Below are 24,887 nucleotides of genomic sequence, written 5' to 3'. Positions count from 1 at the left end.
TCCACTTCGGAGCCTCCAATCCTGAGTTCGGATCCTCCGATCCAATTCGGAGCTTCCGAACCCTCCGGACCTTCGGGACCTTTCTGGCTATTTTGAGTGTCCTGAATCCATTTCTGGACTCCGTTAACCCTTTTGGAATTTCCTTAATCATGTTTTACTTAATTTAAACATGGTTACACAATTAATATACTCATTAATCGCTAATTCTGGATACGGGTTACTACATTCTCCCCCTCTTAAAAGATTTCGTCCTTGAAATCTAAGGTAAAACCTCGAGAACGTACAAGAAACCCTTGCTCGAGTGTCTGGTCGAGATATCCTCCGACACACTCAGACTCCCGTCGAATTCTCTGCAAGCTCTATTAATGCTGAACCGCATTAACATTTTCCCAGTTGAAAATTACTGCGCTACTGGTCGACAATCAAACTTCCTTTGCGCTAGCGTATAGTAACACTGATACATCTTTCAATCGAACCATGATCTTCCTGACCACGAAGGATACAATACCCGCTTGATCAAGATTATCGTCTTAAAGAAAATCTTATACTGACGAGGACCAAGTCATAACTTGACTGGCTTACGACAATCGTCGAATCACTAATCGAACTAACCATCTAATGGTTCCAAAAGTTCTCGGTGCTCAACACATCTAGTCAGGAAAATACTAATCCCAACATTGTGCTGACACATTCTAACATGAATCTCGCTTTAAGGTAATCCAGTTGACTCAAGTCTGTACTCCAACGTAACTGCTCACAATGTTCCCTAGACTGGTTATCCTCCCCACTCTCCCTGAAGCATAACCGGCTTCCCAAGGAATACTGAGAACTTAAACCATCATGTCTAGTACATTCTGATTTCCACATTTCTTAGTATAACCTCAACACTGTGCCTTGATGATAACTATCATCACTTGCAATTCATGACTCTACGTCATCTCCTAGCCATTGGCCTGCGAAATCACGCATACATTGTAATGGAAGTCATCACACCTCTGATGATCTACATCATCTCGATCATAGGTTATTCACCTTATGAATTCAATCGATAAACGTCCTCCTGATAGTTATACATACCCGCAATCACCGTGCGCTCATCAAGACTAAGGCAAGCTCCCACCAATATGCTCGACTGGGACATTCCACAATGCACAGATATATGGAAACGCTTCCTATTCCATCTCGAAACTCGACAGTCATTGCACCTGGTATAACTCAACTCAGAGTCTCTGATAATACCATCAGCTCATACCAACCTCCCAAGGTTGAACATGCTAATCCTGGAACTAAATCTCAACGGATTCTCAATAGTCAAATTGCTCCCTTGCTAAATGCATCGTCCTTAGCACTGAACGATCTAACTCGTCGATTCCCTAGTCAATCCTGGAAGACACTTGTGCTCGAAATAACTTTCCAACCGACGCACATCCGAATATCGATTATTGCTAATGCGCAATATTCTCGACAAAACAATCCACATAGATGTGACTCACTGACTTCGAAAGAAAAATTTCGATCCGTCACGATCTTGCGAAATCTTCTATCCCAAAGGCAAACCTCGTTGGCTACTAAGTCGATCCTTGACTATCTCTATCATTTCAGAGACATCGTTCATCACACGCTAGAAGATTAGTGACACAGCCTGTCGGATCTCGAGAATTAGATCCCAGCTAATGTCACATAGATCAGACAATTGATGTTTCCTTACTAATGTCCATTAGCATTTCCTATCATTCGTCGGATCCAACCACAACGGTACACATAGATTCCCTCATTTAACCGAAATGTCCGGTCAACAATATTTACTATTGTTGTTCAATGGAAAACTCTCACATGAAACAACAACATGATCCTTTCCTGACCTATTGATATCACTAAGCAATTGATTGGATCAATATCAGTTTCCTTCTTAACAAGAATGCACTATACTGGAAACTAACAACTCCCTTGTTGTCTCCACTGTCAATTTATCACCTAACTTGATCATACAAGTCAATTGCAATCTTTCAATAGATTCGTCTCTGGCAAACCTAGAGATCCTAAATCATCCGAATTGTCAAATGCTCTGAGATGGTATCCAGTACTCATCCCATAAGCACTATTCAAAAAAATATTACTCCAAGTATTTCTTAATTGCTACATCCTGATCATCCCTGATTGGCTCAACCAATCGAATTTGTCGATCTACTTAAGCTCGCACTTATCAAATCAGACCACCACTAATAATCCAACCTACATGGCTCGGTCATTAACCATGACTTAGCTGCCACAAGGAATCATTTCCAAACGGTGTCAGATCACAGTACATAAGTAGTTTACTTGGCACAAGTCCTGCGCCTTTTCAGCACTACTAACCGCTGCTTCGTATTCTGAACTTAATCATCCTAACTCTAACAGAGTTACCTAATAACCACTAGTAGTCACTAGCACAGATCTCGTGCCACCTTAGCACTACTAATCGTTGTCTTGTTCACTCAAGGCAAACATCAAGATAAACTAAGGCCATTCCATCCCATGGAAAATCCTACGCTCAACTTCTGAAAATATCAGGCAGTACTTAGCGCAACCATCGGACTCACTATCCTTACCTTGTTCATTCAGAATGAACATCGCGATTCGTCAAGTCCAAAGTTATACCTAAGGAATTCCAAAGATTCCCAACATCCCGGACATGCTCCTGATTATATCCCTCGCTAAGATTGTGCAACAAATTAAGACTGAGGTAGCTTACCGCGATAACCCACCTGGACAATCACCACCAAGCGTATACTGACATCACGCTTCCCTCATGCCTTAATTAGTCTTATACAATCCATAGCGTCTGATACAACCCCATTACTGATGAAAGACTAACATCGCTGGAAATACTCACCTCCGAGTCAACGTCTCAGATAGTCTTCACTCTCCCCTCCTGAATAAGTCTCATATCAGGAGTATCCAATCATATTTTTAATATGATACTAGTCAGATGATATCCTCAATCATCATGGTGTAGTCCTCGTAACAACATCCCATCCAATATCTTGAATAATTCCTATCACAAGGAAATTCTAACCACAACTCTGATGACAACCCCTAGTCATTGCTGGTTGAATCTATCCGCCTACTGGATCCGCACGTCTAGCAGTAACTTTAAATTTTAAAACCTATCTGCTTAGAGTATACACTTGTCAAGGAAATCCCTCCATGACTGGTTCCTACAGCAGAATACTCAAACTATATCTCTGGCACACCAGACGATATCGAACCATCGATATCAAACTTGATATCTAATCCAAGGTCATACCTCGTCGTGACTGCTACCAAATCCCTAGACTGAGTAGCCTTCCCACCGCCAATCCTGAAGCACCAAGGCTCCCAGATAACCTCTGAAGTACAAGGACTCCCAGAGTAACACTGGCATAGGATCGCGCCCCATCACGTCTAGTCATGGTTATAGTCCACAACTCTCGGCATATACTGGACCTGGTATCCCTGATAAAAATCCATCATCACAAGCCTCAACCTAACAAAGGTTAGACAGCCTACTATTCTAAGGAAACAACTTAGAATGAAGCCCAACGTTCTAAACCGAACAATACCCTTAATGCCTCTAGATGAGTTCACTCATCGCTGGCACTAACATAGTCCACTGACTAACTAGGTCAATCCTAGGAAAACGCCTAGACTAACCACAAGTCAAACAGTCACAGTCGGCCCACTCAAATCCCATGAGTTACCACAGTTGAATACTAATCAACTAAAACAATGACAATCCTAGCAAAATCACTCGCAATCATTCACGAATTTCTGGATAAATAAAACATGTATCATTGCTTCCATTTATGTACATTTTCTCAATTACAATTCCATGTAATACATACAGTACTCAAAATACAATGAAATGTACAATCGAACTTGAAATGATACAACTAAAGTATGATGATTCATTTACAACTGAAATACTGTTTACAACTACATCAATACAGTATTTAAATCATCGTACTAGTCTTCGTTTCTTGAGCATGAAGCTTCTAATCGATACACGCATCGATACAAGCATACTCCCGACCAAGTCTCTCTACATGTCCTCCTACGAAGAACTCCGGAGAAATGGCTCGTGATAGCTAACCAGCTATGCTCTGCGTCAGTGCTTGTCAGTCGACTCCTTCTGCTCACGATCTACCATCAGCGTTCTTCTTGTAACCAAATCATGCTTCTGAACATGAAGTTTCCCGCGTGCTTACCAAACGTATCGATATCAGCATACCGGCAAAACCATGTTCTGCATGAGGTTAAAGACCTCACTCTCGAAGCCTGTCATGTTTTAGGCACTCGAGGCATTCTCTGGTGAAGGTCTATCTGACAATCTCTCCAACTACTAGTGAAGAATCTTCAGAGTAGTGTCATCATGGTATGGACGATACAGATGCAAGCATCAAGTGCGTCCCATCCAATGCTCTGCCACTGCCTCTGACATCCGGTACTCGATCCAAAACTAGGATCCACATGAGTAGAATTCTTGAAAACACGGATATGATCCATCACTTCTGTCCGCACTTGCTGGAATCCCATAAGCCAAATCTTTAGAAATCCTGTCGATGATGATAGTCTCTGGGCAAACTAGTCGCCATATCATCACCTTTTCCAAGGTCTCATCCATCCTATAAGGATAACCCAAAGTCTTATTACTATATCCCAAGTCTCTTGCATGTATATGCTCTGATACCAATAAATATAGCGACCCTACCCGGATCCACTATCTAATCAGAGTTTAAGAGCATAATTAAACATGCATTAAATAAATCGCTGCGGAAGACTTAAATAAAAACAGACCGGCAGAATACAACCGGTTAAATAAATTCGATTTATACAACCAATTCGAATAAATAGCCTAAAGGCAAAACCTACAGCTAATCCTGCTGTCTTCACTGGTCACTAGCTACTCCAAGCTCCTGGTGCTCAATCCTGCACCTGCACCTACCCCGTCGAATGGGGTGTCCAGGTACACAGAAAAGACTGGACGTGAGCTCTAAGCTCAATACGAAAGTACTGGGTAAAACATACAAATATGATGCATGCAAATGATGGGTATCCATATCAGGGATAACTGTATATAACTGCTCAGTAATGGCGCCTAGGACATGAGTGGTACAACCCGGGGAGCAAACCCTGTGTACGCTGCTCATTCCTACAGGACGTGGACCGTGTCCCTCGATGCTAGCCACCCATGACCCGTCAGTCACTGGGCCCTAGACATCAACCGTCCAGACAGGGCTGAGCGACCCTACGTGGCTCATCTCACAAGATGGACAGGCATAATATGATATTTACATGCTGCATAATAAATGATATACAAAATGCAACATATAAGCATGCAAAACCCGCTGGCAATCTCAATCTGTACTTGCGTACCTTACTACAGGCAGTTCCTAGCAGTCCCACTCTAGTTTCCAAGCCTATATCAGCTCTACAATGCATATACCCATGCATCATTATTTAAGCTCTAAAAGCCTTAACTAAGCTATTGCATACTCCTAAATAATTTAAGGAGACCATAGCTATACCTGCGTCCGTCGTCAGCCCGCTGATGACAATTGCCTCAAAACTAGGCCACAACTCCGCCTCGACGCCTAGATCGCTATGCCACTTCCGGATTCCCAATAGGATGCCTAGAACTCTCTAGATCTGAGTTAGAAGGCTTAGGAATCAGAGAGAAGAGAGGGAAAGGTACACTTGAAAATGAAATCTCGGCCCCCTATTTATAGACGAAGTTCGGAGCCTCCGAACCCGGTTCGGAACGTCCGAACACGATCGGAACCTCCGATCTCATCTTCGGAGCATCCGATCGCCCCAATAATACGTCAGTCATGACGTCACCTTGCTTACATAAGCGATGACGTGTGCCCTGGTCCCGATCGGAGCGTCCGATCCTACCGACGGAGCTTCCGATCCACTTCGGAGCCTCCGATCCTGAGTTCGGATCCTCCGATCCAGTTCGGAGCCTCCTGACTTGGTTCGGAGCTTCCGAACCCTCCGGACCTTTGGGACCTCCCGGCTATTTTGAGTGTCCTGAATCCATTTCTGGACTCCGTTAACCCTTTTGGAATTTTCTTAATCATGTTTTACTTAATCTAAACATGGTTACACGATTAATATACTCATTAATCGCTAATTCTGGATACGGGTTACTATAATTACAGAAATACCAGATATAAAATTTCAGAGGTAGTGTTATTTTCAGTGTTGTCAACACTTCGAAAAACACTTATGCAGCAGAATAATTAAACATAAAATAAATAACACAAATATTTTTGCACAAGTAATTAATACTTGTGCGGTGCCTCATGCCAAAATGATCACTAAAAAAACAAACCAGTTTACAAAAACCAACTAGTGAACATATATGAAAACCTATTTTTTTCAACAAATTGAGAAAATAAAGAACATCATAAAAACTAGTGGAAACTAGAATAGAAAAATCAATATGATTTTTAACACATGTGCCTAAAAAACAAAAACCAAGGAACCACTTTCGAATCAACATTTCACTCGCGTGATTCTTCAAGTGTCTCCAAAAATTTACGGCAACACGATTATTCGACAACGATCGGCAATAAAGTTTCTTCAGAAAAAATATCGATCAACTCTCAAATATATTCTGAACTATTCTCTCTGTGTTGATCTCGCTTCGTTGCTCTCTCTCGTTCTGTAGGATAGTGTTCTTAAATAGATCTTTTTAGAAATCCTACCAAAAAATTCAAACACAAAAGTTGTTAGGATAAAATATTTGATCAACAGACTTGATAAGATATAAATCAATAAGTTATTCAACTAAAATATACACGATAAAATAATTATGATAAGATTAATTTAAACTCATGAGATCAATATAATCACATGTCAAAGAAAAACAAAATTCTAAAATTCTTAATTAGAAAATAACATGATATACACGTTCTTTCAGGAATTATGAAAGACAACCAATAAACTATAAGCCAAATCAATATTAAAATCTTTAATTAATCCCCTTGAGCATGGTATTTTTCGCAAATCTCACTCCAGACGGCCCAACACACCATCGCAAACAGTTGCACTTCCTCAGTCTTAAAGATCATCGTTCTTTAGAGCAATATCAGTGAACAAATCTCTACGAAGAGTTTTCAGACAATTCCAGAATGATATCATGTGTATTTCCAAACGGTTCTTAAAATTGGGCAAAATACAATTTACACAGTTCACATATCCCACTAACAAATACACGACGAGCTAGCGAATTCATCGACCAAGGAATGAAATCTCATGAACCTCGACACAAGAAAATACGTACCTTAGTATAGAATTAGTAAAATAGTTGATTTTTAATCGAATTGTAAGATAATAGAAGATCACTATATACTAACTATTTGAATTCATCTAAAACTCCTTTCGTCTTATAAAACTAACTATTTTGTAATAATATTTTATTTTTTAATTAATTCCACTATTTATTTAAGGAATTTAAATTAAAAAATTACGGAGTTTGTTTTTAATTTTTTTTAAAAAAATTTATATTCTTTATTTTTCACGAGAGTCTCGATAAAATATTTCAATGTCCTTAATTAAAACAATAAAACCCGGTATTGCGCCTATAAGGGCATATGCGAGTTGGTAAGACCCGAAGTCATATGTGAAGAGATTCCCCTGCTCCTTTTTTTCAGATCTTTGCCGCTCGTGCACATCTTTCAATTTAATCGACGCATGAGTTAATGAAATTGACTCCACTTATGTGAAATGAGGTCCACTTCGAATCAATCCTTTTTTAATAAAACCCGGTATTGCATGACAATCCGACCCGAATGTAACCCGAATAACAAGCCTAAATTGGTCGCATCATATCGACCAATCAAAGTTCATTAAAACCAATTATAACCATTAGAAACTCTCCACGTGGAAGCTCAACGTGTCTGGGTCCCACTTCGTCTTCCTTAAAAAAACCCGAAAATAAAATTACACTGGATATTAAAACCTGCTTCCTATTGTTCCGACGCCGTGATCCGGTGGGTTATCTTGTTGCAATGCAGTCTCCCGGCGCCGGGCTTAGCCGCATACTTCTCCTCTCCTTTTGTGTTGCCGGAATTTGGACTGCTTATATTTATCAAGGCGTTCTTCAAGAGACCGTGTAAGCATATTAATTTCTTTTATTCAGCCCAATATTTCGTTGTGATTTTTTACCTGTTAGTTTATAATATACAGTTCCGGCGGCGTTGTTGTCGTTGGAGTTTCAATTTTTTAAGATAAAAGCGAATTCTTTTCTATACATATAAATGTGAATATATTTAGCTCTGAGCATACTTCCATTTGCCTAATATGCTTTGTGTTTAATGTATTGTAATGGAAAATTCGTTGATTATGTTGTTTTAGGTCGACTAAAAGATTTGGTTCTGATAATAAGAGGTTCGAGCACTTGGCGTTCTTGAACTTAGCACAAAATGTAGTTTGTTTAATTTGGTCATTTATAAGTAAGTTTGTGATGAACCAGTTTCAGTAAAAACTGAATTTTCCCACTGGATGCTTTCTAATTGTGATGTGATTGTTGCACAGTGATAAAGATTTGGTCTGATGGCGGAGATGGTGGAGCTCCTTGGTGGAGTTACTGGAGTGCTGGTATCACCAACACAATTGGCCCAGCAATGGGGATCGAAGCGTTGAAGTACATTAGTTACCCGGCTCAGGCACGTTCGAGATTATAAGAACCATCACCATTTTATTTAGTTTCTTTATGTAATAATGAATCTAAATATCTAATTGTAACATGGTTAAATGTGTCTTTAGCTTGGTGCGTGATTGAGGAATTTTGATTGCTTTATTGAAATGTGAAATGGACTTTGATCTCCACTTAGGCTTACTGGCGTAGAAATGATAAAATTGATGTCTTAATAGTTCACCTAAGAGTATTTATATGTTATCTTCGACTGGATTTATGAGCTTGTCTGGATGGGCATTTGAGAGCTTTTTTGCGGATCATTAATACTCCACCTCTTACCCAAATAGTGTTTTAGAATTATGTACAAATTTTGCAGAAATGCCTGCACAGTATGCTTTAAATTGGATTATGGTTAACATAAGAAATATCCTTAATTAAAATGGTTCTGTGACTGCCTCTTCCCCTGAGTTTTATACTGTCAGTTAGCTCTCTCACGACCAATCGATCACTTGAGATACCATGAAGCCTGATTTTTTTCTGGCATTCAAGATTTTGAACTAATTCTGCCATTATTTTGTTAGGTTCTGGCAAAATCCTCAAAAATGATTCCGGGTAAGTAATTATTTTTTAATTACTATATATGTTGAGTTAAATATTTACAATCTTTGTCTTATTACTTTTGCTGCCAACTGAAATTGCTGTTACAAAGGTAAAAAAATACTGCCTTTGCACCCCATGTGTTTAATTCTTCGATTACAATTGGAAGAATGACAGTTGAAACTTAGAATAAGCTCTTCCTCATCGTGGAGGACATAACATATGTCATTATGGTTTGGAAATATAATAAGTCAATGTTTGTTGCTTCATTTCAATCTTAATTTATAATTTATATCCTCACTTTTTATTTCATTGAACCGAAGTGGCACTGATTTTCCGTTAGCATTCTCGGAATTTGGTTGTACTCTTTGGCTTATTTTTGGGACTTTATCTGGAGTACCACTATGTGATAGTATTAGAAATTTGACATTAAAAATTCCATAGTGCGATCTTGTTGATCAGCATATTTGTTTTTGCAGTGATGCTGATGGGTACATTAGTCTATGGTATAAAATATACCTTCCCGGAGTATTTTTGCACCTTGCTTGTGGCTGGAGGGGTCTCCGGTTTTGCTCTTTTGAAAGTATGTGTCCTAGTTACCCTGTTTTTTAGTATTTGTGAACCCTTCAGAGTGTTAGATTTAACTTTAAAAATAAAAATTCAACCTCTGTTATCTGTCGGTTATTCCATGTGAGTTGCAAAAATTAGTGTTAGTGGTAATTAGAGAGAAACAATCCAGGAATTGATGGTTCCGTTGGTGATTCCACATTATTATCTGTTTTCTACATTAATATATATCTTTTACTTTGTTTTCTCCTAGACTAGCTCGAAGACAATAAGAAAACTAGCCCGCCCAAATGCTCCCCTTGGATATGGGCTTTGTTTTCTAAACCTTGCTTTTGATGGATTCACCAATGCCACTCAGGATTCTATTACAGCCAGGTAAAGATAGTGAACAGTCAATGTTCGACACTTGAAATAACTCGGGTTCGAATTTGACTTGAAAATATATTTGAATACGTCAATTCACTGAAATTCGATAATTCCGTATACTAAATCGAACAATATTTGGGTCAGCTAGAAAAGCACATGAGCTGGCCTAACTCTTTTGTCCACAGTTATGACTATATTTTTCCCGTCGCTTGTGATTTAATTATATCAAAAGTTATTGACAAAAAGGTCAACTTTTGCATTCAGGTACCCGAAAACAAATGCTTGGAATATAATGCTTGGAATGAACTTATGGGGTACGATTTACAACGTGATATTCATGTTTGGCTTTCCAAATGCCATGGGATACGATGCGATCCAATTCTGCAAGCTGCACCCAGAAGCTGCATGGGACATTCTTCTCTACTGTCTGTGTGGCGCAGTGGGCCAAAATTTTATATTCTTGACGATCAGTAGGTTTGGTTCTTTGACCAACACGACTATTACCACCACTCGAAAATTTGTGAGCATCGTGGTGTCTTCAGTTCTTAGCGGAAACCCCCTGTCAGAAAGGCAATGGGGAAGTGTTGCAATGGTTTTCTCTGGATTGTCATACCAGATTTACCTGAAATCGAAGAAGCTGCAAAGAATTCAAAAGAAGAGGAAGTCGACATGACAGAGATCGTGATTTTTTTAGGAATGTTGTAGCATTTTTTTTCTTTCCAAGACTAAGTGTTAATGAAATTTCAAAGGTTTATCCACTACTACAATTACCCACAAATGATATACGTTATTTAAAGTCTTAGGTAAACTAAGTGGGTCACAGCAACAATCTCCACATTTGCTTAAAAGTTGTCCAAAATAATTGAGGCCCGTAGCCTGTCTGTAGGTCCATGTAAAATCACTGTGTTTATATTACTTTCACTACGTTTACCCTTTTGTTTGACCTTTCTCTCCAATACATACTTTTACTAGTATTATAAAATATTTTCAAAATTTAAAATTAATTATATTCGAGTTAAAAATAATTACAATAATATTTGGTAAATGCAATCAGTACGTGGTAATTCATATTCTAGTATTCAACTTGCAGATAGATACATTTCCATAAACTACTTTCAGCACCTGAATTACATCCAAAGCAAACTTTATTTTGTACAGGTTTCCCTCTCCCTTGTACCAGTGACTTTTGCTTTGGTAATGATGACACTTGTTTCCCACCATCCACTGCTAACCAAGTTAAATAACAGATAATTTTGATGCCCATTCTTCCCCACAGGTACCCCCTTCCCCTCACCCCACCCTGCTACAAATCTCCTAAGAGGCAGCTTTGCAGAGAAGATAGAAGCCACAGAGAAAAGACAAGAAATTTTTCCTTCTGTAAGTAAAAAATTCAGCTTAGCTTCCATAATAGACTGCTAAATATTCAATTCAATACATATCACCATTTCTACATTGCATTCACTTCTTTTAGTTTTCAACAAGATGAAATGTATATCTGCACACAAGGAATTCTATTCCATTTCCACTCCAATGAGTTTGAATTACATTAACAATATCCGAATACACCGTGAAACATATATATTATTTAGTACTCTGCACACTAAAGCAAATAGGAGGCCGATCATTCCTACTTTGCTCTCACCTTTGACTCGTAACAACTTTGTTTTTCTCCTATCATTATCTCTAAAGGGTAAATCTTGGCGAGTTGCCAAGGTATAGTTACACTTAATATCAAATAACTTTCAGTGTTGGTTCTGTACAATAGGCTTATCTAGCCACAAAAACATCTTGGAACAATGGATAGCCATATCCGAGCTCCATGACACAACAAACAAAAGAATGACACACCAAGGAAACATCCAAAACCAATGTGAGTATGAGATAGAAAACTCCGGGACGCAGATCATGGCGATTGATCTTCTTAGAATGCTCCATTAGCATACTAGATTGCAAAGTAGATCTTCGCAGGCCTATTTGGAAAAACTCAGGTCAAGATAACTGCAACCCAAGAACTGAAAATTCTGAAAAAGATTAAAAAACACTGCACGGTTCAAAAACTCCCGATGGTGTCGCGATGAATCTGAACTCCACAGGCTATAATGTGTGAGATTGATCAGTGGAATTGGTCAGAGACAATGGAGGAGGGATCTCTTGCACAGTGGAGCTTGTGAAGTAGTGGTCATTGGGCTTGGAGTTGTTTCCATTCCAAGTGCTTTCATTAAGAAGTGCTTTTCCTGTGGAATGAATTTATACCAATTATACGATGTATTTAGGAAAGAAGGCGGAAATTTGAAATAGAAAACAAAGATTAAAGAAGTCACACCAAACTGTGATTTGTAACTCAACTCAATAACTTCTCCAATACATCTGTGATTCTGAGTTTGGCTAGCGCAATATTCTTCGAGTCTCATCGATCAATTGCAACGTCACATTTGAAAAATATGATTAAAGTGATTTATTAGAGAACCTTCATGCCCACGTTATCTCAAACTGTACGCCAGTGACAACTTCTATAAATACCATAGCAACTAGTTTCACTCTATTGATTTGGTAGCCCATATTCATATCAGGATTATCATATCTCTGTTAGCTGCTTGGCAAATCCAGTAGAACACTCAAGAAACTTCTACAAAATCATTCTTCCCAAAGCCTAATAAAATGGTGCTCACCTAACCTTATCCAAGATACAAAGTTATGGCAAAGTTTACCCAAATATAACTTATTTATTCTTCAGAGGCATTCAGATTTCATTTGTCAAGTCCTTCGATCAGAAGATAAAGGTCCAAAACTACCCCAGTGCTAAATTTATCCACTGCATGATTCATGCTTTGCTGGTTTAGCATTGAGCCAAGTAAAAAAATTGTCAAGTAAAAAAATGATCAAATTTTTGCATCATGGCTACTCAAATCAACAAAATAAAAATGATTGATTTATCAAATCCTCAGCATAAATCTTTCTACCAGTATGTTTGTACATAAATATACTTTTGACCTTGTAAGCTGACCCACATGCCATCAGGATGCAAAAATCAGATATAATTGCTATAAATGGTGTTGATAATTTGGTGCTTTGCCACATTTGTATCAGAAACTCAGAACTCTTACACTTTCTGAAAATTTTGGGCTGGGAATTGTTGCAGCCAATGCTCTGAACATTGGAGTCACTTGAGCAGGGGAACTGAATTCTGCGTTGGAAAATTCGCATAGAGCTCCATCATCAGGCTTTATCCCTTCATTACTTAACATAGTATCTGCTACAATATATGACACTATTATCAACACTAGAAGTTATTTTATCATCCTGCAAAAAATAATTGTTCCACACCTTGGTCAGTGCTTGCACCATGATATATTCCACTTTCTTCAGCAAGACAATGTTGGTCATTTGTTCGATCTGATTGCAGTTCCTGTCCAGTGTTCTGAGGTAATGCACAGATATCAGCATTAAAATCTTCTGTTTTATCACATAATGCATTAGGCACCAGAGTAGATCCTGTACTGTACTCAGAACTGGCCGGGGAGGATTCATACATATCGGGTTGCCTGAAAAGATATTAATTAGATCTTGCATCGGATGAAAATTTAAATTAAATTTAAACATAAACTAGCCTCTTAGTTACCTCCAAGATGGAACACTGCATTCATTGCTACACGTAATATTCTCCATCAACTCTTTGAACTTCTTCAGTTGACAACTAGTATCCGAGTCCTTGTGCATAAGCAGATCGCTTTCTTTGTTTTGTTTCAGAAAATTTTGAAGAAGCTGGAACAAGTTCATGTTGCAGGTTTATACAATTGACAAAAAATGATGCAAAAAAATATGTGAAGGCTGAAGCTGGAGTGCATGTTTCCCTTTGGTGTGGTATAGTGTACAAAATCTGACAAGATTCAAGACAGGATAAATTGTATCTACGCACCATCCAGGCACTTTCTAGGCTCTGCTCTGTCTTCTCAGAATTAACTTTGATAGCAAGTGAGCTAAGTAATTCAGCTTGCTGCATCAATGCAAGTACTTTAGGATCGTCCTTCTTAAGAAATGTTCCTTGGCTTTTGTCATTTGCAGCTGCGCAAGCGTCCACATGCAATACATTATCTATATATTTGAACTTCAATTACATGGAGAACGGTTATTAATTATTTAATTACTATTTTACGCATCATTTATTTATCCATCTCCACATAATGTGCCTTTCGGTTATCGCAATCTACCAGAAATCCTACAACCAAAACAATCTTTGGAACTCACATTCATCAGATGACACCTCCTTCATGTGGCTGTCGTGCAGCTGAGATGCAACTTTACCCTCACAACTACGAAAGTTTTGAGCTATTACTGCAAATGGAGGTCTAAGAAGTTGATTTGCACTTCCACATTCTCCAGTCACTTTTTCATCCCGGCAGCAACTTTCCGCTGTGTTTGATATCCTAAATCCCAGATTGGTTGTTCTTCGTGAGAATTGTCCCAGTAGCATATTTTCAAATTAGTGGAACATGACGAGTAACACACCTTATCTTTTTAAGAGTTGCAGCATTTTCTGATCCTGTATAAGTATCGAGCCCATTTGGAAATATAATCCTTTTGTTGTTTAAGTTGATATATGAAGTGTTGCTGTTTTCTTTAGCTAATGCTTCATGCTTTGCTTTCTTCTTGCACAGAGTGTTGAATCGATTCTTCACAGCATTGTCAGTTCTGAGAAATAGATATACTCCTTAGTAACAACTATTAGTTTTCTACGCCAAAAAATACACCCAACTTGTTGGGACAAGGAAAAATCTTGATTTCCATGTAATTACCTGCCTGAAACCACCTTTGCAATCTCAGTCCATCTATTTCCAAATATCTTTTGCGCCTACAAGTCACTTTGATGATCAGATCAAGCTTAAGATTAAGTCTTATATTTTAATGTCATGCCAATTTTCACATTGTTGAAATATATAAATACTCTTTCATGAAACTATTTTTTTCCTAAAGGGCATCCAATGGGAAATGCACTTGTAATTCAGCCACCGATCAAAATCAATAGTTCTAAATAAAATTTCACAGGAGCGCTTTGGGGATCAGCTTTCTGATAAGAATAATATTTAAAGTATGATCGGACAAATATCAATCTTGGAAGCATTGAGGGCGTAGAAAACAGGCTTAAATAATGTCACCTCACACAAGAGCATGTCCTCCTCAGGCGACCATCCTCCTTTCTTGAAATCAGAATTCAAATAAGTGAACCATCTGAATAACAACGGCACATTCAAAATCATATAAGAAGAAGAATCCAAAAGATTGCAAAAATAGATTTACAGTAGAGAATAGAGCTAGATGCCTATGTTTATCTTGATTCTAACCTCCTTCTACATTGTCTCGTCGTTTTATCCTTGAATTTTGATGCAATAATAGTCCAACTATCACAAAATCACACCCATCAGTTTCACTTACAGGGAATAAAAAAATCTTCAGACAAATCGAAATCATTTGATCACATCCCCATAGGAAAATTTCAAATACAAGATAAAAGAATCGAGTTTTTTTACTTTTCAGTCCCATGTACCCGAATCTGCTCCCTTAAGATATCATCTTCCTGCAAACGATTGTAATATCATCAGATAAAACAGATTAAATCCCCTCCCGAAAAAACAGAGAGAAAGAGACAGACGATGAGCAAATAGGCACACCTAAAAAGATGGAAAAAAATCTGACCTCGGGAGACCAAGAAACAATATGCCTTTCTTTCTGCTTGGACATCTCACCACCACCACCATCCCTGTTGCTATTATTATCATTATCATTCAAATTCTTCTTCATTGTGTATGTAACTTGTGAATCCCTCTTCTCTCTTGCATGCTCAAGGAAGATCCTTTCTTAGTGAGTGAATATTATGTATACAACCAAAAAAGTAAGACCCTAAAAAGATTAACTCTTTTGCCCTTTTCTCTTAACAGTAACTGTTTAGCTCACAAAACGGAACAGAACAGCACCACCAAAGACTACACTACACTGTGGGTCTTTTATCCATCCAAAATTGCCTAGGATTCGACCTTTCCCCCGTTCCTTTTGTTCGTCACTTTCTGAAACAGAACAGCAAATTCATTTAAAACAATCATCTTAATCAAGACTTTGACAAAGATCGAAAATCTTGAAAACACACACCACAACCTATATGTACATAAACAAGAACAAACTAAATGGTAAATGAACCTTAATAGGTGCCTCGAGATTTGAAAAAGAAGGGTACTGTACAGAGATAAAACTTGCAATCCAAGTGTGTAATCAATAAAAAAAAAAGATAAATAAACATGGGATTGGTTTTTATATGGGGTTCAAACACAAGGGTGTTTGCTTTCATGCAGTCCAAAAAAGTGCGACGCTCTCTCTCTGGGAAAATGTAAATCGTGGGGGAGAGAGAGGTGTTTGATATTATTATTATTTTTAAAAAAAACAAAAAACAATCAACGGATTCTTGCTTTTGAGCGCGGGTGTGGAGGAAAAGTTTGAATGCTGAATTAAAATAAAATAAATAATAACATAAAATAACGCTGAAATCCACGAGAGTGTAATTAATGATGAACGCATAGAAGAAGAGAAAGAGTTCACGATTCACATCCCACGCTCACTTTGAATCACAAAATACTTTACCATTTTCGTGATTCAACTATTACACCACCTCGCTCTTGCCATTTTTTTGAATTTTTCTTTTCTGTAAAACAAACAACAATTATATTATATTATTCAAAATAAATAGGATTAACATGAATAATAAGTGATTTGGATGACTTTTTTTTTTTGTTTAGAAGATTTCTATAATATGATATTAAATATATTTTTATAATTGTCCTGAAAAATGTCTCGAAATAAATTGAAATTTTGTCAAAAAATTAAAAGCTATAAAAATCTATATACCATTTCAAAATTACAAGTGCAGGCCACGTGACATAAAGAAGGGCCTATATGTATGAATATGATACCACGAAATTTGGTCAGTGGCCAGCCTGTTTCTGACCCATTCATCACTTTCTTATTACCATATTACTATTTAACTTATTAATCCCCCTAATTTTATTTATTTTTATTTTTACTTCACTCTCCAATCCATTTTTTTAAAAATATTTTATTCTTTTTAAAAGCCTTTTTCTTCACTAATTGTGGGTGGAGAGTGGAGACGGATTCCTATGATTTGACCAAGACGACCTTTGTGTTTAAAACAATTTTAAACTTAATTAATTGATTAACAGTCGTTTAATATATATTTTCATATGAAATTGTGATGTAATGGATAATTCCGGAAGCATTAATTGATTTACTATTGTTATGTGCTGCCCATTGCAAATGGATTAACATTCTATTCTGAGTCAAATACAATATTACTTAATGTGGATTTTAACTTTCAATAAATCAAATCATGATTACATATATGATGACTGATCGATGTATGTGATTTTGTTGTATTGTATTTGAAATTGATGCTTTAATTACACCTAAAAAAATTCGAAATTACAACAAATCAAAATTATTAGAAAAACCATAAAATAATCAAGAGAAGTCAAAATTGTTGTCTACGCGTTTTGTATCAAGGAAATTACATTAAAGAGAAACTGATAATCTATTTAAAAAAAATTCAAAGCATCGACCAATAGGCAACAGCTTAGCTAGAGGAATTGTCACATTCACATACATTCATATCGACCATGTAAAATTAAATATATAGATAGATAGAAGTAGGGGTGGGCAATCGGATCGGGTAGTTCGGGTCCCGACCCGACCCGAACCCGATCGGATACGAAAATCGGGTTGTTCGGTTTTTTAATCGGGTTCGGGTAGTAACCGAACCCGACTATTATTAAGTCGGTTCGGTTTCGGGTAGCAAACTGCTACCCGAATTACCCGATCGAGTACCCGACTATCCGATTTTTATTACTTTATTTAAAAATATAAAAATTAATTGGGCTATTGGTTTGGACTTTTATTATGAGGCCCATTATTTTAGTACAAAATATGCATGATTTGGTGAATGAGGGAAGGGACTGTGTCCTTATTCTTTAATGAGAGAAAGTTTGTATTTATTTTGATTATTTTTATTTTTTAAAAATTAATTTTTTTGTTTTTTTTAAAAAACTAGGTTACCCGAACCCGAACCCGACCCGAACCCGACTTAATCGGTTACCCGAAGAGTCGGGTACCCGATGTTATCGGTTCAGTTTTGGGTAGTATAAAATACTACCCGACTAATCGGGTACCCGACCCGAACTACCCGAAACCCGAACTACCCGACCCGTGCCCACCCCTAGATAGAAGTGACCCCAACCTATACAGACATATGTCTCCATCCAATTTCCAGTACATGCACTATCCTTTTTAATTTTAAATCACATGACCCCCTATCTATATTTATATATACAATTTTGTGTGGGGACATATATATATAATATATACAACAGAAAGCCCGCTTAAAACATTATTTCAAAAAAAAAAAAAAAAAAAGACACTACGATTAAAATGGAGTCAGTCAACCAGCGGCCATACTTATGATTAATGCTATTTAATTGTTCAATAATACCCATTTTAGCATTGAAAACAACTAGGCCGGCCTCCGTTAACAATTATATATGATAATACATACATATATAGAAGGAAATAGACAAGACATTCTTGGAAGTTGGAAGGGATCACATATATAATTTAAAATATTCCGATCATAAAATTAATTAAAGAAACTCGAAATATATATTATTTAATTCAAAATACAAAAATAATAATGCACACATATTTTGTTTACACATTCGCTTTATTTATGTGGGCTAATAGCATCGGACTCCCTGTAAAAATTTTAATTGCCACAAAACCCCCTATACAAATTTAATAAACAAATATATCCTTGAATTTTTAAAATTTTTTGCACACAGCCCCCTCTGATCTTTGTTGTAATTGCACGCGCTGTGAAAGCAATTGTTTATTATATTTTAATATATTCTGACATATGATTTGACTCAATTACCATTTTATATTATTTTCTTCCTTATAGCATATTTGTATGCATTTTTTTTTTCAAAAATATATCCTTAAATCTTCATTAGTCTTCATTTTTTTTAAAAAAAATCATGTATTTTAATGGTGGAGGACGCATATATTTTTTGTTTATTTAATAACCCGATGATACATTAATTCTCAATAAAAATTCTATATTTGGGAAAACAACTTATAAAATGTGAATCAATTTATTACAAAAGAAACAAAAAATGTCAAAGAAATAAATAAATAATGGTGGAGGAGACGAGAAGTCGAGAAGTACATGTGAAGCAATAGTTAATTCTTAAATATATTATATGACAAATATTCATGTTAATTAGAACAAAACGAAAAAACTAATATCAGAAATAATTTAAATATCTTGAAACAAAAATTTCATATTTTAAAAAATATTATATATTTAAAATTAGAAAAATTCTGTCCTTATAATATTTTATATGCACCAGTACTATTAATAATACTCAATTTAATTAATTTATTATAATAATATTTTTTTTACGATATAAATTCTTATATTATAAATTTTAGCTAACATTAACAAACTGAAATAAATAAAAAAACTTTTATATGTTAGCAACTAAAATTTTTAAAATAATATCACAATCTCTTATATCATATATAAGTAAAACGAAAGATTTATTTTGATATTAAATTAAATGTGTATTATATATATTATATCCCAAGTGCTAGTATATATAGATATAAAAAAATATGACTCAAATTTTTTTAAAAATACTGAAATATAAAATTTTTAATTTACAACATATTATCAAAGTTTGGGAAAAAAAATTTAATGTTCAAAAGCTATATTATACCGTTATTATTTATATATTTAAATAAAATTAAAATATATCTTCCGAGACAAAGTTTTTATTATCTAAAATTTTAATATAAACTATATATATATCATATATAATGTTAAAAACGAAATAGTAAAAATAATTTATATTTATTATGTTTTCATTTCAAAGAATGTTAAAATATAAATATGTTAATTGGAGATGATTATAAACACGTACGTACCCTATCAACCTAACCCACTCCTTGTACCATGTAGGCACCAGTATTAATTAATTAGTTAATTAATTAATATCACACAAACCAGTAGTCGCGTAGTCGCTAAATATATATATATATATATATATATATATATATATATATATATATATATATTTACGTACATGTAGTAGTATTTTAAATGGAGGGTTTTTATTAATTAAACATGCCTATAGAAATTCAGACATGAAACCGATATTAATGCATGATCAGCCTCGATCAAATTCAAACAACATTAACATATATATATCGGAAAAATGCAATGTTATTATAGGTGGGATGCCACGTGGATGGGGGAATGAAGTAGCACCTATATATATATATATATTATACTTTTCTTGTCTCGTCTTGTCCATCTTTTAGAGTCAATAAAATTGAAGTGCCAAAAGAAACTACAATATCGCCGTCTCATTTGTCCCGCCAAAAAACGACCATTTCATTTTCTATTATATATCAATAATGGATCATCATAAGTCATATATATATAACCCTATTAATTTAATTGGGATATATGTAAACAAAAGTATATGTTTTTCTTTATGGCATTTCAATAGTAATAAAAAGAAAAGGGGATGGAGATTAGTGTAAAGATTTAAATGGTGGAGAGCTAGCGGTGTAGAAAATGTGATAGCTAGGTCGGTGGTGGTTTGTCCCACAAAGCCATGCCTTGCCACCCTTCAAATTCACATCAGACTCATCAATTAATATTTGTGCATGTATATGTATGTATACATTTTGAACCCTATGCTTAATTAACATATTTAATTGATAATATTTTCTTCCCCTTGTTTATAACTTTATTAATTTTCTAGTCTAGCTAGCTAGGGTAAGAAATATTTTACCCCGCTTAATTTAATTATTTATATTTCTGCAGCCACTAGCTAGCTAAATGCCATTTATTTTTTCTTAATTGAAAAATTCATGAAAACCTCACTAACAGCTTAATTAACTGACTATATATCCTTTTGAATTAAATTAATAGACGATTCAAATATTTGGAATCTCGATTAATGCATGCAGTCTCTTCTACGTGGGCCAAGAACCTGGGACACTAAAAGTCACCTTTTTTTTTTTAATCTCGAAGATTGAAATTTCTTGCTGAATTAATCACAGAGACGTGCATATGATGACAAGGTTAATTAATTACTCTATATATTAACCATGCACGCGGCTTAATTAATTAAAATGGGATTATTATTATTATTATTATTATTATTATTATTATTATTATTATTATCTTGTTAATATATATGTATATATATGTACTCGAATAAACATGATAGAATAAACTGACAAGACGAACAATTGTTGTACTTTTATATATGCGGTGTTTCGAACTGTAAGTGGTACCTATGTAGCTCATATATGGAATTTGTGCTGGAACATTTCTAACAGAAAAAAGGAAAAGATAGATTTTACAACACATCATGAACAGAATATTGATTTGATAAAAAGAATGATAATCATTTGTTGAGTAGCCTTTCATTGTGGCCACATTTATATATATATATATATATATATATATATATATATGCTTTGCTATCATTTAGATTTCAGGGAATATGGCTAGCGACCCAAAGCCATTAAAAGGAGAGCGAGCTAATATGTTATCATTTCGATCATGCATTAATAATATATATATTTATATATAGCTGTGTGTGTATATATTTTTGAAGAATATCTAGTATACATTTATATGTAGATATAGTAGTGGGAGTGGATATAATATTTATGATAATTATTCATGGTTCCCCACAAGGATATACTTTATAATTTCTTAATTCAACATTGTTTTAATGATCAAGATTTCAAAATCTTTATGTTCTAGTTTGATCGTTAATTTTCGACGAGTCATCATACGAAACAGTATTTATGTATGCTGTTAGAAAACCCTAAACATGCAATGTATAATATTATATATGTATTGATATTTTTCCAGTAGCTAGCTATGCTCAATATATAATATTCCAACTTGGAGGTACAAATGTGGGAAGCACAAGGTACAGCATGATTGGGTGGAAGAAAGGAGAGTGAAAGTGGAGCTTGGTGAGGTCCAAGTTCCCAAAGAGATATTGATAGTCATGTGTGTGGCCCTATCACTATGTTCCATGGATATCATATCATGTCAATTAGCGCGTTTGTTCCTCCAATACCCTTCCGCCAACTGTCCCTACATTCACATCATCTCTTTTTTTTTTTTTTTTTTTAAAAAAAATTTCTAACAATTTCATTCTTTGGTTTTTTTTTCCTATACCTCCCAATTAATTATCATATCTAAGTTAACATATGAAAATGAACGAATTAATTAGTTCATACTATCATTTAATTTTAAATCTAATTTGATCGTTCATTACATGAGAAAACAGACCATTGGTCTAACGGTCATTCACGACTTTACTATTAATAATTAACTAGTATAATCGCACACGCGTTGCGTCTGTATAAAATCATACAATATATTTAATATTGTATGTTATATATAAATATTATTTTTTTAATAATATTTAAATTTATTTTTTAACATTTATAAAATAATATAAAAAATTTAAATTTTTTTATCAATTTATCTTATCTACAATGTTTAGTTGAGAAAAATATGGAAATTTGAAATATCAAAATTTCAAAAAAAAAAACAAATAAAAATAAAATTGTAATATTTATATTACATAAGGGCAATTTCGACAATTTAAAAGATGATGTCTAAAGGGAGATTCTTTATATATATATATATATATATATACACATTAAAAAATTAACTGAAATAAAAAAATTAGTGATAAAATCTGATAAAATTTCAAATTTTGAACCGAAAGTTGGGACATTATTATTATTATTATTATTATTAAATGATATTTTCATATACAAATTGAAACACAAAAATTAATCAATATTAAATAATAATGATAACATTCTATCAAATTTCAAATTTTAAATCGAAAATTTGGTACATTATTATATATAATATTTATGGATATTTTTACACACAAAAAACTAATCGAAATTCAAAAATAGTGATAATGTCCAATTGAATTTCAAAATTTGAACCGAAAATCATCATCATCATCATCATTAATCACCATCCTGCTTTTAGTAATTAGGTTTTGACGGAAACTGTAGTGACCCTTACCTGGATCATCTACTAAACAGAACTTAGACATGCAATTAACTTAATTAAATGGATATCAGAATAAAACTGCGGAAACCATAAACATTATACAATCCCAAGGCAAGGAATCTGTAAATACCCAAATATAATACAACCAAATCGAATAGTCGTATCAATCCAATAACAACAGAATAAAAACCTAGGCGAAGTTCCAGCTGGCCAACAACTGCCTAGCCCCTCTTGGATCCACCCTCCTCGTCCAATCGCAAACCTGCCTCATGGAATAGGGTGTCCAGAAACACAGAGTACGAGACGTGAGTATAAAATGCTCAGTACGAGAGTATGAGTATACATGCATGCAAAGTGAACTCCCTATAACTCGAGGTCAAGGATCAGATAACAGAGACAGGCCGGGCCCTGGTATGTAGCACGCTGTGCCGTCGCTTCAGGAGGTGGCTCCCATACCATAATACCAGTGGATATGCCGGACCCAAATCGATGAAAGTCCAACCACTAACAGGATAGGAAAAAACCTTACTAACAGACATCTCGAAGGAGATAGCTCAGTATGCAAATGAATGCAGCATAAATCAATGACATATAAACCATGCAGTCACATAATACATGCATACTCAGTCAGGATATCTCGAACAGTACTTTCGTACCTTAAATCAGTGCAAACTCTACCAACTCTAGGTCCACGCCTATAGTCTGCTCTACACTGCCAAATGATACTACTATCATTAAAGTGCTCTAAAAGCCTTAACTAAGCTATTGCATACTCCTAAATATTTATAGGAAGCAAAAGCTATACCTTCGTCCGTCGTTAGCCTTTTGATGTCGAGTTCCTAAAAACTAGGCCACAGCTCCGCTATGACGTCTGGATCGCTATGCCACTTCCGGATTCCCCACGAGACGCCTAGAATTCCCTAGATCTGAGTTAGAAGGCTAAGGAATTGAGAGAGAAGAGAGGGATCGGTGCACTCAAATGTGAGCTCGGCACCCCCTATTTATAGACGACGATCGGAACCTCTGTTCCTCGATCGGAACGTCCGATCCCGACATCGGAGCTTCCGATCTCGCTTATCTGCCACGTGTCAAAATCTCACTGGTTGACTTCGGATAGAGGAAATCAAAACTTCCGATCCTGATCGGAGCTTCCGATCCTGCCACACGTCATGCCTGACGTAATTCGATCGAAGCTTCCGATCGCTCCTTCGAATCTTTCGATCCTGTTTGGAGCTTCCGAACTCATCTTCAGAGCTTCCGAACCCTTCCCAAGTAATTATGATTAATTCCTTAATCACTGATTTTGGTTACGGGCTACTACATTCTCCCCCACTTAAGATATTTTGTCCTCGAAATCAGATCTTAAGTACTGAATGTAATACAGAAATCAAAAACATTCTTTATTCAAATCAAACGTTTACAGAGTTTGCAACTGAATACAACTTTAAGAATGAAATCAAAACAACTCAGGATGGTCTTCACGCATCCTGTCCTCAAGCTCCCAAG

At 35.5% G+C, this 24,887-nt stretch overlaps 2 protein-coding genes across 7 annotated transcripts; one reads left to right on the top strand and one right to left on the bottom strand.

Moving 5' to 3' along the window:
- The first annotated feature begins 7,995 nt into the window (after positions 1 to 7,995).
- Positions 7,996 to 11,102, top strand: LOC140881847 (UDP-galactose/UDP-glucose transporter 3). Its single transcript, XM_073287469.1, has 7 exons — positions 7,996 to 8,140; positions 8,383 to 8,480; positions 8,563 to 8,693; positions 9,247 to 9,277; positions 9,742 to 9,845; positions 10,083 to 10,204; positions 10,460 to 11,102. The coding sequence occupies exons 1-7, from the start codon at positions 8,037 to 8,039 to the stop codon at positions 10,866 to 10,868; spliced, it is 999 nt and encodes a 332-aa protein (XP_073143570.1). The 5' UTR covers positions 7,996 to 8,036; the 3' UTR covers positions 10,869 to 11,102.
- A 587-nt stretch (positions 11,103 to 11,689) lies between these two features.
- On the bottom strand, positions 11,690 to 16,705 carry LOC140880166 (transcription factor MYB124). 6 transcript variants are annotated; one of them, XM_073284348.1, is made up of 13 exons: positions 16,385 to 16,705; positions 15,887 to 16,254; positions 15,721 to 15,767; positions 15,535 to 15,591; positions 15,349 to 15,421; positions 14,989 to 15,044; positions 14,702 to 14,884; positions 14,441 to 14,619; positions 14,112 to 14,287; positions 13,815 to 13,957; positions 13,520 to 13,737; positions 13,300 to 13,448; positions 11,690 to 12,429 (listed from the first exon to the last, which is right to left on the bottom strand). In XM_073284348.1, the coding sequence occupies exons 2-13, from the start codon at positions 15,989 to 15,991 to the stop codon at positions 12,322 to 12,324; spliced, it is 1,494 nt and encodes a 497-aa protein (XP_073140449.1). In that variant the 5' UTR covers positions 15,992 to 16,254; positions 16,385 to 16,705; the 3' UTR covers positions 11,690 to 12,321. The 6 variants fall into 6 exon arrangements, with proteins under 6 accessions (XP_073140449.1, XP_073140454.1, XP_073140450.1 ...); XM_073284353.1 differs by having other exon boundaries at positions 13,300 to 13,379; XM_073284349.1 differs by having other exon boundaries at positions 16,397 to 16,705.
- Positions 16,706 to 24,887: the final 8,182 nt, after the last annotated feature.

The sequence above is a fragment of the Henckelia pumila genome, chromosome 2, assembly GCF_033568475.1.
Source record: "Henckelia pumila isolate YLH828 chromosome 2, ASM3356847v2, whole genome shotgun sequence".
Taxonomy (NCBI): Eukaryota; Viridiplantae; Streptophyta; class Magnoliopsida; order Lamiales; family Gesneriaceae; genus Henckelia; species Henckelia pumila.
This window is presented reverse-complemented; position numbering and strand designations above follow the sequence as displayed.